This window comes from Megascapheus bottae, chromosome 10 (genome assembly GCF_031878675.1).
Source record: "Megascapheus bottae isolate mThoBot1 chromosome 10, mThoBot2.hap1, whole genome shotgun sequence".
NCBI lineage: Eukaryota > Metazoa > Chordata > Mammalia > Rodentia > Geomyidae > Megascapheus > Megascapheus bottae.
The window spans coordinates 64,430,057-64,447,635 of record NC_143518.1 but is presented as its reverse complement, the minus strand read 5'-3'; the positions used below and the strand labels follow the sequence as shown (position 1 = coordinate 64,447,635).

Here is a 17,579-nt window from a genome sequence, read left to right as displayed (position 1 = left end):
GAAAGGGGAAAACACCATCTATTTCGCAGACAGTTTTTCGGGAATTCATCTGTGGTAACCAGCAGATGAACGTGGGAGCCCTGGTCCCAGGGCTTGCTCAGGGTGGACCCCCCTCAGAGCCATGGATTCTTACAGCGCCAGAGCCCAGCCCAGAGACGCCTCGCCATGTCCAGAGGTGCTCTGGTAGTCATGGGAGGGGAGGCAGGATGGGGTTCCCGGCAGCTAGTGTGAGCCGAGGCCAAAGAGGCTGCAAGGATCCCATACATACACCAATCCAGTCCACGCACGTGGTCCTCACCACAGCTGTCTGCTGCATGAGGCCCGCGGCAGCATCTCAAAGAGCCAAGTCACAGAATAGCCCAAACTCCCTCCGGTCTCGCTGGGGAGGTGACCAGCTGGGCACAGCGGAAAGGGGCGAGGATCAGAGCATCTCTTACCTTGCAAAGAAGGAAGCGGCCACCGAGGTGCCTGTGGAGGTCTCGCTGGAGCCCTGGGGGGCTGCGACACTGCAGGCCGAGGGCTTGTCTGCGTTGTAACGGTTTAGCACAGCTTCCGTTTGTCCCTCCCGGCCAGGCTCTGTCACTGTCTGGGAGATCTGATGAGGAAAATGGACACTGCTCGTTACCTGTGGCTCCCTGCATCCCTGCCCCCCACCAGCAGCGGGGTTGAGGAAGGGACCATTCCTTCCAGGTACGTGCAGGCATTAGGTCTCTGGGGATATCCTCCTCCTCCTCACTGGAAACAATGCAAAAATAAAACAACGCTGACATCATAGGCTGCACACATCGCTCGCCACGTGCACACTTTCTGAGCCGTGGTCAGGTGGCCATGTCCTCCAGTGCTGGCTGCTCCCCAGAAACCCCTGATGCTTCCAGGGAGGCCAGCGGGGAAGGTGCAGGCTGATGAAGGGAGAAGATGCACATCAGCAAGACGAGGGTATCAAAGAAGCACAGGAGAACCAAGACAACTCCAGGAGTCACTGGTGGCTTCGTGGAAGGTCTAGATCGCCTCAAGAGACTTCCTTTTCCTTCTGCTTCTTTAAGATAAATGGGCCCCTTGTACTAGAATGAATGCCTGTGAAACTGAAGCCCTGGCGCTCTGTCCACATCCCTCCACGCACAGAGACCGTCTCAGGACGCCCAGGGACCTGCCCTGTTAACGGGCCCTGCCAAGCACTGGTCTTAGCACGGAGGCTAGCCTCGGCACGCTACCAGGAAAACCTGCCACTTTACAACTTCATCTACTTGCAAAATGAAAAGTGGAGGAGGGATACCCTAACTCCAAAACCAGCCTGCTCTCACCCTTAAATGCTAAGTAAAAATGTTTCTATCCCCTTAGAAAACCCAAGTGCAAAGTGCATAAGAGCTCCCCACTTTGTAACGGGGCCGCTGGGATCCCATGGTCAGCCTGGAACACGAAAACGTGTACTTCTCACGACACAGCCATCTACACAGGGGCCTTCGCTTACATTCCTTCTGTAATTTGGAAAGCCTTGGCATTATCCAGCTGAAATTCTGCCAACACACACTTTCTTCCTCTCATTCATTGCATGCATTGAGAGGAAACTTGACCCAACTAAGGAAATCCAAGAGGCATGGCAGCGGTGGTTGCTGGCTTCCAGAACATTTCTTGCCCTCCACAGGGGCTGTTGACTCCATAGGGACCCGGGGCCTCTCTGGGTTTCCTCTGCCACTGCCACAGTCCCAGAGGAAAGGGGCCATGTCCCCTGCAGCCCCACTGGCAGCATGTGCAAAGCCTCACGTGATCTCTGATGTCCCCCACAAAAAGCAAGCCTTCGATTCATGGCAATGCTCTGTTTTCATCAGAAAGCACGGGCTGAGCCTGCCACCAGGGACACTGGGCAGCCAGCAAAGGAAAGCAGGGTGCAATTAGTGACGCCCTGCGTGGGTGGAGGGCTCACAGGCACTTCTCATTCAACGTGTGGCTAGCGGGATTGTCCTTATGTTCCTGGGTTTAGTCCTTTCTTTCTTTTTTTTCCCCCCAGTCCTGGGCCTTGAACTCAGGGCCTGAGCATTGTCCTTGGCTTTCTCAAGGCTAGAGCTCTACCACTTGAGCCTCAGCACAGGCTGAGGTATGTGGTACCGAGGAATTGAACCTGAGTCTTCATGCATGCTAGGCAAGCGCTCTACCACTAGGCCATCTCCTGGGCCAGTTCTTTCCTTTTTTGAAATGCTTTATTTGGTGATACAACTCAGCCTGATATATGCTCAGCAAAAGTGCTCTGTGTCTTAGCCACACCGTGGCCCATTACTGCATTTCCAGCACAACGTCTAGAAGGCGTCTTTGGTCTGAGTCCTATCCTGTGTCCTCCCTGTAAACCCAGAGTCCCCCCCGGGGGATCCCAGGAGGGGAGACCTCCCCCTGGTGCGTGGATTTTGGAGAGGCGGATCAGGGCAGCCTGTGGGCTCAGACTTCAAAATTCCCCTTAGCAGATGCAAATGGACGTCCACACCTGGACTTCTTTAACATCAAGTTTCTGGCTACCTGTGGCAAGCAGCACAGGATCTCCTCCTTCCCAGGCCCGGGGCTGCCTGGGTCCGCACCTCTGAATGCAACGCCCTCGGCGGGGCTTGCCCACAGCAAAGCCAAACCAAAGAGCACCTACTTTAAAAGGGCTTCTGCCTCAGAAATTCCTCATTTCAAGTTTGTTCAGATACTGTGGACGACACAATTCTTCCCACAGAAACTCAGATTTCAGAAGCTCAAAGTAGCCACTGACACGTGAGACCCCAACCCTGACGGAAAGTCCTGCGGCTTGACCGTGGGTGTCACAGCCATAGGTAAAAGCTGGAGACTCACTGGGTGCTGGCATCACAGCTTTGGGGGACACCAGATTTTCACCCCAAAATTCCACCTGGGCTGGTTCTCACTGAAACCCACTTCACAGCTCTCCACCGAAGGAGCCGCGCTGAGCACCGCCCCCCGTGGGCGCGTGGGGTCTGTCTGGCCTGACTCCCACAGCCTCCTCCCTCTCCGAAAGGTCCCCCCGCCTGTGCACCCGCAGAGGGACTGGAACTGCTTCCCTACAGGGCTTCATCAACCACACGCACAGACACACCCCCAGAAAACAGCAGCCAGCAACACTTCCTGTCACACGCTTCGCATGGCCTGTCTCGGGAGGAGCTCTCTTATTGCTATCTGTTACCGCCACTGCCTCTTCCGAGTTTTATGGTTTGGTGAACTGTGGGTGCTCAATAGATAATCTTGATCCGTAACAACACAAATCATGTCACAATGATCTCAGTGAAGGGGTGCGGGCCTTGTTAACTCACAGGGCTGCCTCAGGACACATCGGTGCTCCTGGGAAATATGAGCACCAGAACTGTAGGCTGAGATCTGAAGATCGCAGTTCAAAGCCAGCCAGGGCAAGAAAGCCCATACGACTCTTATCTCTAACTACCAAAAGAGCTGGAAGAGAAGCTGTATGTGACTCAAGTGGTAGAGCATGAGCCTTGAGCACAAAGGCTCAAAGACAGTGCCCAGGCCCTGAGTCAAGCCCCAGGATCTGCACTAAATCCGCTGATAAATGAACAATGAAATGGAAGCAATCGACACCAGCGAGCCGGCGCTGAGCTTAGGAACCACATTGTGAGGATTGGAAATAATGCTGGGTTCCTTTGCCTAAAGAAAACACAGACAACTAGAGCAACAAAACGGGGTTTCCTCCATCTCACCCAAAGAGTTTCCATTAAACACACAGTAGAATAGAGACTCCGTGACCCGGTTCTCCCACACATTCATAACAGAATGGGGGGCACAGGGGCCAGAGGGGAGCACAGGGGCAGACCTCTGAGGAGGTTAGAGGCTCCAGCGGGAAGACAAGGGGTGGGGTTGTGACAGCCGCAGGACCAGACCATCGTGCTCAATTCCACTGAGCTGTGGCTTAACAGTGGCTAAGACAGCCAGACCCAGTGGCTCACATTTGTCATCCTAGCTGAGGATCACAGTTCAAAGTCAGCCCTGGAAGCAGGGTCTGCAAGACTTTTACCTTCAAGTAACTACCAGAAAGTCACAAGTGGAATTATGGCTCCGGTGATGGAGTTCTAGCCTTGAGCAAAACAGCTGAGGAAGAGGGGCCGGGAGTTTGGCCTAGTGGTTAAAGTGCTTGCCTAGCATGCACAAAGACCCGGGTTTGATTCCTCGGTACCACATACATAGAAAAAAGCCAGAAGTGGTGCTGAGGCTCAAGTGGTAGAGCTCTAGCCTTGAGAAAGTCCAAGGACAGGGCTCAGGCCTTGAGTGCACGCCCAAGAATGGAAAAAACAACAAAAAAAAAAAACCAGCTAAGGAAGAGTGTCCAGGAGGAGCGCACACAAAAACTGGCCAAGATGGTAAAATGTGGGCTACACACAGCTTATCACGATAGCAAGCCATGCACTAGAGAATCCATTCCTTCCAGCTTGTCCCTGGCTGCCCTGTCCTGCTCTGCTACCATGGGATACCAGGGTCTGAGAGAGGACCAACAACCTGGGGCTTCGAGCCACCAGCAAATCTGACATGTCTTTTCTTTTTGGTGACACAGGGGCTTGAACTCAGGGCCTTGTGCTTTCTAGGCAGATGCTCTACCACTTGAGCCATTGCTCCTTTTGCATTGGTTACTTCAAAATCGGGCCAGTCTAGACTGTGAGTCTGTTTGTGTCCTGGGCGGGGGGGGGGGGGGGGAGGTGACAGGCATGGACCACTGTGTTCCGAGTAGCAAGGACTGCAGCCGAGAGGGTATGGCTTTGCCCCCCCCCCCCCGCCTGTTCTCCTGTGCAGTCATGGACATTCTCAGATTCGGACCCTTCCCGAGGAGTTACTGTGAGGTGTTGAATTCAGTTCAGTGTTCTTGCCATCCTGTCCTCAGAAGACGGGCACTTGTGACCACCCGGAAGCCGGGCCCAGGCCTGGCACCCTCTCCCTGACCCCTGCCCAGCTGGCCTTGAGGCACACAGGTAAGTGCCCCTCCCCAGCAGAGCAGGCCGGCCAGGTCAAGATGAGATTCTTACATCCCAGAGCAGGACATCTGATGACCCTTATTATCTGAGCTTGCTTTGGCTATAAATTTTATTAGTGGCCATAAAATTGTCCATCCACAGCTTTTGACTTGGTGACCTCTTGCACAAGAGAATTCCACAACAGGCTGCCTGCGTGGGCCACCTTCCCCTGACCCCATTTACAGCCTCACGCCCCCCTCCCCCTCCACTCCCACCTGGGAAGGAGGCTTCTGGGGGGCAGCACACCCTTATCAGGGCTTCAGTCTGACCCCGGCCAGCGCTGGGGGCTGTTTGCTTTGATTCTCTGTGTTGCTAGAAGGAGAAGGGGCTGGCCTCCTGCCTGCTTGAGGGGCTGAAGGCCCAGTTTAAAAGTGTCCTGTGTCCTTTGAGGGACATCCTGTGATCTCACCATCAAGGCAAAAGAATTTCCAGGTCCTTTTCCATTCAGCTCCGAAGTATGCTGGAATGCAGCACCCTGTGCAAGCCTCAGCCATGCTTGGCAGGTGACACAGTCAACAGCACACATCCTGATAAGGGGCCCAGCCACTGGAGGGCCACTGTGGATATTTAATCATGGGCCAGGTTACTTGTCCTGTGCTTTATTTGGGGCAGCAGTGGAGTTTGAAGACAGGATCCTGCGTTTGCTGGGCTGACTGGCACTCTACCACCTGAGCCACACCTCTAGCCCTGCTCTTAAGTTACTACTTTTAGGATAGGGTCTTATTTACTACCAACAATGCATCTGAGGGGCCAGGAGTGTGGCCTGGTGGTAGAGTGCTTATCTAGCCTTGAGAAAGCCCAAGGCCAGCGCTCAGGCCCTGAGTTCAAGCCCCAGGACTGGCAAAAAAAAAGAAAGGATGGAAGGAAGGAAGGAAGGAAGGAAGGAAGGAAGGAAGGAAGGAAGGAAGGAAGGAAGGAAGGAAGGAAGGAAGGAGAGGGTCAGGTGGTCTGAGGCTCAGTATCACGGCTTTCACTTTTTTCGTTTACAACGAAGCCAACAGACGCAACAGTCCAGCCGGCGTCAGAACCCTGCCTGCCGGCACTGGCCCGCGGTCTCTCCTTCCTCGTGATGCTCCAGATCACGCTGGGCTTTGTTAGAGGGAGGTCATCCTTGCTCTTCACCCAAAAGTCAGAGCCCACAGGGCCTGCTCAGCCACCCCTCCCTCAGGGACCCTCGAAGCCCCTCCAAACTACCTGAAACCTGGAGTTCAGGTTGATGTCTTTGCTCTTGGTGTTTGCTGCTGGGGCCTGAAGCCCTCACTCCTGCAAAGACGTGCTCTGCACCCGGTCCAGCCCTGTGTCTCCTCCTGTGGGGAGGAGGCTGTGTCCGCCGTCCTCAGAATGGCCGGCCCAGGACGGTGCCTGCACAGAATGAACGAGGCACTAGCCCACACATGCAAATTCAAATGAGCTTCATCTGGCTGGCTTGGGGTTCTCAGAGATCTGATTCATTTTGAGGGATTATCACGTTATTTTTGCCTTTTGTTTTAAATGTGCCTTTCCTAGGACTTGAACTCAGGACCTGAGCTCTGTCCCTGAGCTTTTATGCTACCACTCAAGCCACCTCCACTTCCAGCCTTTTGCTGGTTAACTGGAGATAGGTGTTTCAGGGACTTTCCTGCCCGGGCCGGCTTCACACCATGTTGCTGGGAGGCCAGGCCTCAGTCACCAGCTCCTGGCTCTTGACGGTTTGGTTTGAACTGTGGATAAGGTAAAGGAAGGGGTTTTTTGTTTGTTTGTTTTTTTGCTGTACTTTGTTGTTTTATTGTTTAAACTTTATTATCAGAGTGACGTATAGGGGGTTACAGTTACATATGTAAGGTAGTAAGTGCATGACTTCTTGAACATTGTTACCCCAGCCCATCTTTCTCTTCCCAATTTCCCTCTCTCTCCTCCCACGTTGTAAAGTTCATTTCCAACATATTGTCTTGTGAATATCACTTTTACAGCGGTTCATCCTTTGTCTCATCATCTTGTTTTTTTCCCTTCCCTTCCCTGATTCCAATAAACAAATAAATGGGTATACAATAGAACAGGTAGTAAAGGAAGTTTTTGTTGATAAAAATAAGTTATTTCTGCATAACAACAGGTAACTGTAGGGGATAAAGAGCAAATGAAAAACAGAGAAAAGAGGATGAGTCTAAATGAAAGGCAAGAAGGAGAAAAGCAAAGCATAAATGTACATTGAGGGCAGGAAGGCGAGGGGAGTCTGGCGACCGCTTCTCCTGAGCTTCTCCTGGGGTGGACACGTTACGGTCACCCTGGGGAGTAGAACTCTCTGGGATAAGGGCCAGGGATCACAGGGAAGGGAAAGACACTGGAGACTCACTGCCCGCTATTTCTCAGAGACACACAGAGCAGTCTAAAGACCCATTTCACACAACAGAGCTGTCCTTTCTCCCTTTTAAAAAGAAGCCCTGCCCTTTGCAGAGGCCACTCGGGACGCCAGAACGTGCCCTCTTCTTTGTGTATGTCTGTGGACCCACCGTCGGTTAGCCTTGCAGGCAAGGGTACACGCAATACGATTAGAGTCTGCACATTAGATTAGCTGGGCCTGATGTAGCATTTAATTCTAATACAGATGGTGGCCTTTTCCATCTATGTTTAATTGACTGTGATTCTCGTCTGTAGAGGTCATCGCATGTGTCTCTAGGATGTCACCAAGCTCCATCTAAATCTCAGCTAACGCTTGGATAACTTCCAAGGAAACCAGTAGAGCATTAGGCCTGGAATCTAAAAGGGACGTGCCTGGTAGCTGCCCCGCCCTTCCTCGTGTGCTTTCTTATATACTTGAGCAAGAAAAAGAAACATTTCTTGAGAGATCGGGACAACACTTGCTGTGAGAGGTCTAGCAGAGCCAGTGGCTGATGGAAAAGCCACCTTGCATTCTGGGAAAAACCCAGGAAACGGCAGGCGTCTATCAGTGATGATGTGTGCACACATTCCCGCAGGGACACACCCAGCCTCTCCCCGGGATGCCGGGGCTGCCCACACGGCACAGGCCTGCGGGCCCCGCTGCCCGGCCCTGGGAACATGGAGCTTCTCATGCCCACATCATGGCCACAAATGTGTATGCTGGAGACAAGCTGGGCCAACCTGCACTGTCACTGTCCCCCCAGGACCCTGCAAAGGGGGTGCCGGGATGCAATGAAGCAATGCAGCTCAGGGTAGCCTGTACTAAAATTTATTCCATCTTAACATTTCAAAGTTACAAAGGGCAAGGTGGCTCACGCCTGTCATCCTAGCTACAGAGGAGGCTGGGATCTGAGGATCAAGGTTCAAAGCCAGCCCAGGCACACAAGGACCTGAGACTCTAATTTCCAACTAACCTCTAGAAAATGGGAAGTGGAGCTTGGCTCAAAGGTAGATAAGTAGCCTGAAGCTGAGGAGCTCCAGTGCCCACGCCCAGAGGTCAAGTCCCATGACCCTCAAGAATAAATGAATAGAATAATCACCCCATGGGGATGCCCCGCCTCAGGGGGAGCCCCTCCTAAGAGGGGGCACCCACCCCCTCCCCACTCCTGCTGACCAGCTGCAGAAGTGCCACATCCTCCACATAAAACAGCCGCGGGCACGTCCTCCACGCATTCTGGAACAATACTCAGAAGTCTGTGGGAAGCCACAGGGGCCCAGGCTGGTGAGGTCACACCTCGTCTGTGCACAACCCTCACTGATGCCTCTCAAAAGGCCAGGCATGGGACATCAGGCCTTGGAAATGCTTGGAAATCCCAGAAACACAGAGTCGACAATTAGCCAGTGTCGGCAAGTTCATGTGAAGCCAAATGACCAAGTTCAGGGCCTTAATGAAAGTGCACCCAGCTGTCTTCATCACACTTCCAAAGTCAGAGATGTGTCAGGGAGAGAAGCGCGCACACACCTTCTCATGTGGAGATGGCTGGGAATCAGAACCAAGGCCTTCACCTCCCTTTGCAAATCTCCACACAAGAGGCAACATCCTGCAACCCTAGCTACTCCAGAGGCTGAGCTCTGAGGGTCGCAGTTCAAAGCCAACCCCAGGCACGAAAGACCGTGAGACTCTTATCACCAATGAACCACCAGAAAACCTGAAGTGGCACTGTGGCTCAGTGGTAGAGTGGTATCCTTGAGATGAAGAGCTCAGGGACAGCGCCCAGGCCCAGAGTTCAAGCCTCATGACAGACCAAAAATTAAAAAAAAAAATGCCTTTGGGGTCAGGGGATAGTGGCTCACACCTATGATCCTATCTACTCAGAAAGCAGAGATCTAAGGATCATGGTTCAAAGCCAGCACAGGCAGGAAAGTCCACAGGACTCTTACCTCCAATGAACCACCAGAAAGCCAGAAGTGGAGCAGGGCACCTGCCTGGAGCAAAAGTAGCCCGGGGACAGTTTTCAGCTGGGCACCCTGCTTCAAGGCCATTATCCTAGTTACCTGAGGGGCAGAGACTGGGAAGACGACAGTTTTGAGACCAGCCCAGGGAAAAAGTGGACAAGACTCCACTTCCATCAATAAAAAGCTACCGTAGTGTTGTTTTCCTATCACTCCAGATATACAGGAAGCATAAATGGAGGATCTCTGTCCAGCCTAGTCCACGCGTGCAAACACCACACTCACACACGTGTGCACACACGTGTGCACACACGCACACACACAACCATGATTCTATTTTTTAAACTAATGAAGGCAAAAAGGATTGGGACATGACACAAGTGGGAGAGAATCTGCCTAGCAAGCATAAACAACTGAGTTCAATCCTCAGTATCACTCCCCCCCTCAAAATAAAAAAAAATAAAAATAAAAAACTGCTTTAGAAGTTTAATAATGTTTGTGCCTTTTCTAAATAGTGCCTCCTGGCTTTAAATTGTCAAGTTTAAAAACATTTTAATATTTTAAAATATGAACATTCTGTAATCCTAGACCTCACAAGTTGTAAAACAAAATTCTAAAGTTAAATTTGGCCTTTGTTCAGATTTCTTCCAGTCTGCTGTACCATTTCCTCAGCACCCTGTGCTTTTTGCACAGTTAAGCAGAGACGGGATTTGCGGTGTGAGGTGACATCAAGAACTGTATAATCTCATGTCTCTCCACTAAATAAATATTCTGGGTTTTTCTTCCCCCTATCGTGACTGGAACATCCGATCCAGGGTCTTGATTCCTTCACAGGGCAGTTCTGCTCAAATTTCTTCTCTGTTCATTTAAGGGGCTGATGTTTTCTTTTTTCAGTCTTACTGTGCATGCTCTGGCTTTTCCCAGAGCTCAGCTGTACTTTCCACTTGCTGCAACTTCATAATACAGGTCAGGCCTCGCAATGTCAATGCCAATTAGCTTACAGTAAGCACATCTCACTCCCTTCCCCCGCCAACAAGCCAGGGCCACAATCAGCTTCTCCACACCCCAGACGACCCAGCCAGCCAGCTTGATTCTGCAGCAGAGCTGGACCTGCAAGGTCATCTCCTCCATATCGGCCCTTCTGTTACAAACCTGGAGTCCCTGGAGTATGCCGTCTAAAATAGAGCTGATCTTCTGGGATTCTTGCCTTTCATACAACTTGAAAAGCTATTCATTGAACCCTGAGTTAAAAGACTGGGCTGCTCTTTAACAAAAAATAATTCTTGTGGCAGTTCCCCTAGATTGAATTATTCTAGGGAAAACAGCAATATCTCAGGTACGTCTGCCATCTTTCTACCCCATGAATGACTCTGTCCCCAACACGAAGGAAGTTTAGAGTCTGCGTGGCTTTGACAGGTGTGGGACGGTCACCCAAACCATCCCTGCCTCTCAGCTCTAAGGTTGCAGTCACCCAGGTCATCTCTGAAAGCAATCTGCCCGAACTGCCCTTTTCAGTCCCGTCAGAGAACACCGTGTGCACTGACCCTTCGTCCGTGTGGACAGTGATGCCTCCATTATGGAAGGCTGGCACCACGAGGGCAAGAGAAGGCTAGCCATGGGTACCTTTCACTCCCTCACGGCCTCTGGGAACCATGCTATCTGGACTTCTCCAGGACCCCCACCAACTATCAGAAGCATTGGCAAGACTGAAAGAGCATGTGTACATGTTGTTGTCGGTTTAAAAACTTGGTCTTTCTTAATTCTAGAGCCTGAGGTGAGGCCAGAGTAAAGAAACCCCTGCAGAAATACACATCCATACACACATACCCATGCGTGTAAAGACGCACACACACACATATGCAAAGATGCGTACACCTGTAGGCAGTACACACCACAGACAAACATCCATGCATGCGAAGATACACACACCACATACACACCTATGCATGCAAAGACACACACACACACACGCACGCACGCACGCACGCACGCGCGGCTCTTCCAAAAAAAGCAAAGTCAAACAACATCCCTGAATGAATGAAAACCATTCCTCCGGAGGACAGAATGCTGAGAAATTCCTAGGAAATGAACAAACCCCATTTGAATGTAACAAACAGGAGACATGTCAACTATCTCTGATCAGCACATAGTAGGCACGGCTGGTGGAAGCACTCCCCCTGTGGACCTCTGAGAGTCAGGCAAGCAGCCAGCTGTCGTAATGACTCCAGCATAGCCCCAACAAAAGGCACGGCCACCAAAGGCCTGGGAAACTGAGTGTGCGTGCACATGCCCACATGCACATACACTAGGACTGGGGCTTGAACTCGGGACCTCACAGTCTTACTCAGCTTCTTTTGCTCAAGGCTGGTGCTCTACCACTTGAGCAGTGATTCCACTTCTGGAATGTTTTTGCTAGCTATAACTTGCTCTAAGAGTCTCTTGGGTTGGTCTACCCAGGCTGGCTTTGAACTGTAATCCTCGAATCTCAGACTCCTGGGTAGGATTATAGGTCTGAGCTACTAGAGCCTGTTCCTAGACTCTTCTTGACATGAGTTTCTTGATGTGCAAAAACATCTACTGTCTACGATCTCAACCACAATCTCCCTCTTGCCACAAAGCGGCACGTCTAATGGCGTCTCAGACGGCCTTGGCCCAGAATTCACTAATGGAGAATCACACCTGCCCGGTCTCTCAGCCGATTTGCCTGCAGCCTTCAGTGTTGCATGTCCAGCTCGTGTACGTTAGAATAGTTCTTGTTATGCTCTCTGAGGACATCTGTACCTGTCAAGTGCTACCCCTGCACCTGGCTTCGGGAGCCAGGCCTGCTCAAGCTCCCTGGGGAGGAAAAGGGAGTGTTTAGGAAAGAAGCACTATCGCTGAGTTCTTGGGAAATTTCCCTGCAATCCAGGTCACCACAGGGTTTGGGCCCAGTGGAGGGCGAGAGGAGAAAAGGCAGCTGTGGGAAGGAAGAAGAGGCGTGGGCTCTGGCCAGCCAGCCTGCCAGCTCTGCACACAGGAGCCACTGGTAGTAGTAAACCACGGCCATCTAAAGGCACTTTGTTCTGTGTGTGCTTTGTTTAAATCCCGGAGTGGGAGATGGCCTACAATAAGCCGCTTGAGCCTCTTTCTCGGAGCTCGCCAGTTGAAATACAGTACGTAGGAGTCCTTTGAATCGTGGTTTGGGGCTTTTCAGAGACACAGTCCTCCCCCCACCCCGCAATAGAATCGGCTCACGCAGCCCACAAAGCCAGGGGCGGCCTCCAACTGGTCCCCAGGTCTCCAGGGACACCTGGGCCTCCCGACCTCGCAGCCTTGCTGCAGCCCCTGCCCTGGGGAGCCTCGGCTCCCGGCAGATGACTGTGTCTCCTATCCAGCGCAAGCTGGAATAATAAGAACAAACTCAGCTAAACTAAATTGCTCCTTCGCTTGCCATTATCATAAAAATTTTATGTTGGAGCTAATAAAAACACGCGTTACGTGCCGTTTCATGGGTTCACACAGGCACTAACAGACAGCAAGTTGTGCCATAAATCCAGTGATAGACACTTTGGAATAAATATTTTCCTTTCCCCGGTGTTTCGTTTATGAGCAGGAAGGTGTGGACACAGCGTGGGTCGGTTCTGTCCTCCACATCTGTCTCCCTGGGGCCAGAAAGATTCTTTCAGAGAGTTCTAGGTAATTCTCACAATTTGGTAGACTTTTAAGTACTCTGCATTAATCCCTCTATATAAATGGAAAGCGTCTTATAAAAGCCTTATAAAAATAAGGCGCTTTTGAAATGAGTTCAGGGTTTCCTTTCCTATATATTTTTTTTAAAGCAAACCAAATGATTCAATTCTCTTCCCAACTGAGACCTTAGGGCAGGTTTACAATAGATTTAATTAAAGAAGCTTTAATGAAATTCAAATACAAAAAGGGTAGGGTAATGGGGGTTCTGCTCTCCCTCAGTAATTCACTCTAAAATTGTCCAGACAGAGAATTTGGGGCTCTCCTTCATCTTTCCAGAGTGGGTCTCACCTGTAACCCTAGCTACTCAGGAGGCTGAGATCTGAGGATCTTGGGCAGACAATGCCACGAGACTCTTACCTCCAATTTACCACGGAAATGCCAGAAGTGGAGCTGAGGCTCAAGTGGTAGAGGGAGAAAGCCAAGGGACAGTGTGAGATCGTAAGTTCAAGCCTAAGAACGAACCTAAGGAAGGAAGGAGGGAAGGAGGGAAGGAAGGAAGGAAGGAAGGAAGGAAGGAAGGAAGGAAGGAAGGAAGGAGGGAGGGAGGGAGGGAGGGAGGGAGGGAGGGAGGGAGGGAGGGAAGGAGAGAAGGAAGGAAAGAAAGAAGGAAGGAAGGAAGGAAGGAGGGAGGGAGGGAGGGAGGGAGGGAGGAAGGGAGGAAAGGAGGGAAGGAGGGAAAGAAGGAAGGAAGGAAGGAAGGAAGGAAGGAAGGAAGGAAAGAAGGAAGGAAGGAAGGAAGAAGGGAGGGAGGGAGGGAGGGAGGGAGGGAGGGAGGGAGGGAGGGAAGGAGGAAAGGAAGGAAAGAAAGAAGGAAGGAAGGAAGGAAGGAAGGAGGGAGGGAGGGAGGGAGGGAGGGAGGAAGGGAGGGAGGGAGGAAGGGAGGGAAGGAGGGAAAGAAGGAAGGGGCAAGAGCAACCATGAGCCATGTCCTTTGTTCTTGGTTTTCTAACAGAACCAGACTCAAAAAGTAGACTTTGGTGAATTTGCATTGAATCAGCGCATCCAAGATACTATGATTCCACATGGGATAATTACGCAAAACCCAATCTCATTCTTTTCCACCAACTAAGGCTTTGAAATCTAATGTGTATTTTCCATTTACTACAAAACTCCTATCAGAGGAGCCAGGTGTTAAATGCTCAACACCTCCACGTAGCTGGTGGCCCTCAATTTCAACAGCATAGATCTAAGAATTCCTCAACCGGCAAAGAAAAAAGATAATTTTTGAACAAAGAAACTCACCATGCTGGAGTATGGCGATACACTCCTGTAATCTCAACTACTCAGGAGACAGACCAGGAGAGTCATGCTAGAGGAAGTCAGCAAGGGTGCAGTTATGAGACTCCCATCTCAACCAAAAGGCTGGGCGTGAGGGCATACATCTCATAATAGCAGCCACACGGATAATACCGATGAGAGGATCACCGTCCCCGGTCAGCCTAGGCAAAAAGGCAAGACTGACCAAAAGCGTAACTGGAAAGCTAAAGGGATTGAGCTGTGGCTAGAGGAGTGAGCAGGCTGTGAGTCTCCCTGGAGATCTGAGGCCCTGACTTCAGATTCCAGTAGCCTCCCCACTCACTATTTACACGATGTTAAAAAATGGGACTGGGTGCCAGTGGCTCACCAAGAATCACAGCTCAAAGCCAACCTCTGCAGACAAATCCGCAATCCTCTTACCTCCAATTAACCAGAAGGGGAAAAAAGCCAGAAGTGGAGCTGTGGCTCAAGTGGTAGAGGATAGCCTCGAGGGAAAAACCAAGGGACAGTGCCCAGGCCAGTTCAAGCTCTAGCACCAGCACACGCGCACACACACACACACACACACACACATACACACACATACACACGCACATACACACACATACACACACACATACACACACATACACACACATACACACACATACACACACACATACACACACGCACACACACACATACACACACATACACACATATACACACACACATACACACACATACACACACACATACACACACATACACACACACACATACACACACACACACACACACACACGGAAAAGGAGGAAAGAAAGGAAGAAAGGAAAGGAAGGAGAGAGGAGGAAAGGAGCGGAGGGGAGGAGGGGGAGGAGCAACGTTGGGGTCTGAACCCCAGGCTGGTTTTCTTTCCCCAGCACAGCTGCTCCTCACTGCAACCTCACATGGCTGTTTTGTTCTCGGCATGCAGACCTCACTTCCCCAGGTTAAAATGATGAATTCCAGGCACTAACAACGTTGAAATGATTACTCACACACCACTTTCACGGATGACTCTGTCTCTGTGTACAGTGCGTGCGTGTTAAACAGGTAAGGTGAGGCAGGCAATGAGAAGGGAGGCTTCTCAGACTTCTCTCCAGGCTAAGTCAGAATCAGACCAGCAAGAGTCACCACCCTGACCCTAGCACTCTGGCAGCCCCCAGAGCTGTAACATCTTCTCCCACAGCACCCCCACCTGTAAACAAGAACCCAACTGGGCAAGCTACTCAAGAGGCTGCCATCTGAGGACCCGCACTGGAAAGTTCTTCATCAGCTGTGGCTCAAGTGGAGGAGTGCTGGCCTTGAGCACCACACTAACGACACAATCTACGTCCTGAGCTCAAGCCCCGGGACGGGCACCAATAAACAAACAACAACAGTAATCCCCCACATTTTTTTATTCTACATTCAACTGTTTCTCGAAGATATGTAGCAAATTATTGCAGCCTTTTCCAAAATGTCATCTTCAATCCTTCTCCCCACAGCCCTCCAGGTCCTAGGGATTAAAGCATGCAAAACATGGGGTGCTCTGGAAGCCAGGGATTGTGGAGAGAAAGGAAGGGCCTAGAAATGGTGATTATAGCTCTGATTTTCTTTTTTCAAATAACGTTTGCCTCCTTACTGCTGAGATCGGAATCCTCCTCTCACACGAGTCTTTATTTTGTCGTGCACATTTGTTCTGTGTTTAATAACTGCTACTGACTCGCCCGAAGCACGTTCTAGAGCACGGGGACCGGAACTGCTGAGCGAAACAAAGCCCTGCCCGCCCAGAAATGCCGGATTAGCTCTGGTACTCAGCTCCTGCCCCATGGAAGGCAGGGCCGTGCTGAGGCGGGGACCTGCGTGGAGGTGCGGTGCTCGCGCCTGCTGCTGAGAAAGATCTAGAAGGATCTGATGTTTTCAATCAACGACCACGTGCAAGACACACACTCAGTACGTCTCACCTGCATCCCTTCCCCGCTCTGTGAACATACGTCTCACGGAATGGAGAAAAGCACAGCAACACCCGTCTGTGAGCCCAGCTCTCGGGCGGCTAAAGCAAAAGGGTCAAAATACACAGCCCTGGTACCGAGGGAATGCAGGCCTGCTGTGGGCAAAATACACTGTAAATTCAAGAGCGCCCTGTCCAGCACTTCAGAATAAGGGGTAACTGTGGTAACCTCGCTGTTAGAAGATCTTTTATCAACCCGAGACCAGACCCGCTTCCAGGAAGAAGCAGCCACACCCAGGACTTGACTGAATGACAGATGAAGGTCCCGTGAAGGTCAGCGTGACTGGAATGAAAGAACAGGATCACCTCATCCCTGCCAAGGAAGCTCCCCTTCAAGGCTTGGGGAAGGATCCTGAGGCGTGCACCTTACTCCCACGGGTGCAAAGAAAAGGAAATGGTGCACAAGATCCCAGGAATAAAGGCACGTGTCGTTCTGTTTTCATCCTCACGACTCGTCTGTGCCAAATGTTACTTCTAGGAAATAAACCTGTGTGTATATGCGCATTCGATGCATGCATGTCTGCATGCTCACACATGCACATCCTACGTCTCTTGGGAGGGGATTAAAAACAGTAAGACTTGCTCTTTGAGGGCCGCCCAGGTGAGTCTCCTCCTGTCTACCTTCCTTGCTCAGTCAGCGCATGAACTTGGCTGCTGGTCTACCTCTCTGTACCACCACACAGGCCTGGGAGCTGGGTGTCTCCTGCCCTGCAGGGGTCCTGGAGCCCCTGCCCACGGCCACTGCAGTCCTACAGTGGCCACGGGCTGACAAGGACTGGTAACCCATGCCCCCAGGCCCCAGCTGATCACTCCTCCGCCATCAGAGCCAACACGACTTTATGCGAGGGGGGGTCAAGGCACCTGGGGGACTGCCCAGCTCACAGAAGGCAGGCATTTTGATTGCCTTTTCCCGATGCCAGAAATCTCAGCCATTGAATCCCTCTATGTAACCCAGAAACGTCCAGGTAAAGAGAACCTGGAGGTGAAGCTGTAGACCTCCGGAGTGCAGCTCCCCCCCCCCACCCTCCCGGTCATCCACCCCACCAAGGGCCTCCAGGGACCAGAACTTGCTTCCTTCACAAGGCAGTGCAGCCCTCTTGTTGCAGGCGGCCAGAAATGGCTTCCAGAGAACAGGAGACACTTGACGGCAGGAGAATGGTCTCCGCTGAGAGCAGACATCCAAGAAGCTCACGGGGTGTCTGCACACTGATCTCACTCTCGGGATCGAAGCCCTGTCCACTGTCCCTCCAACTGCAGTGCCTCAGACACAGACG

At 51.5% G+C, this 17,579-nt stretch overlaps 1 protein-coding gene across 1 annotated transcript in view; it reads right to left on the bottom strand.

Annotated features, from left to right (window-relative positions):
* Kif26b (kinesin family member 26B) overlaps nt 1-17,579 on the bottom strand; it is a 268,481-nt gene that overhangs the window by 135,445 nt on the left and 115,457 nt on the right. Inside the window, exon 4 of the mRNA XM_090341527.1 lies at nt 438-595. Within this exon, the coding sequence (XP_090197653.1) occupies nt 438-595 (158 nt within the window). The remainder of the gene's footprint in view (nt 1-437; nt 596-17,579) is intronic.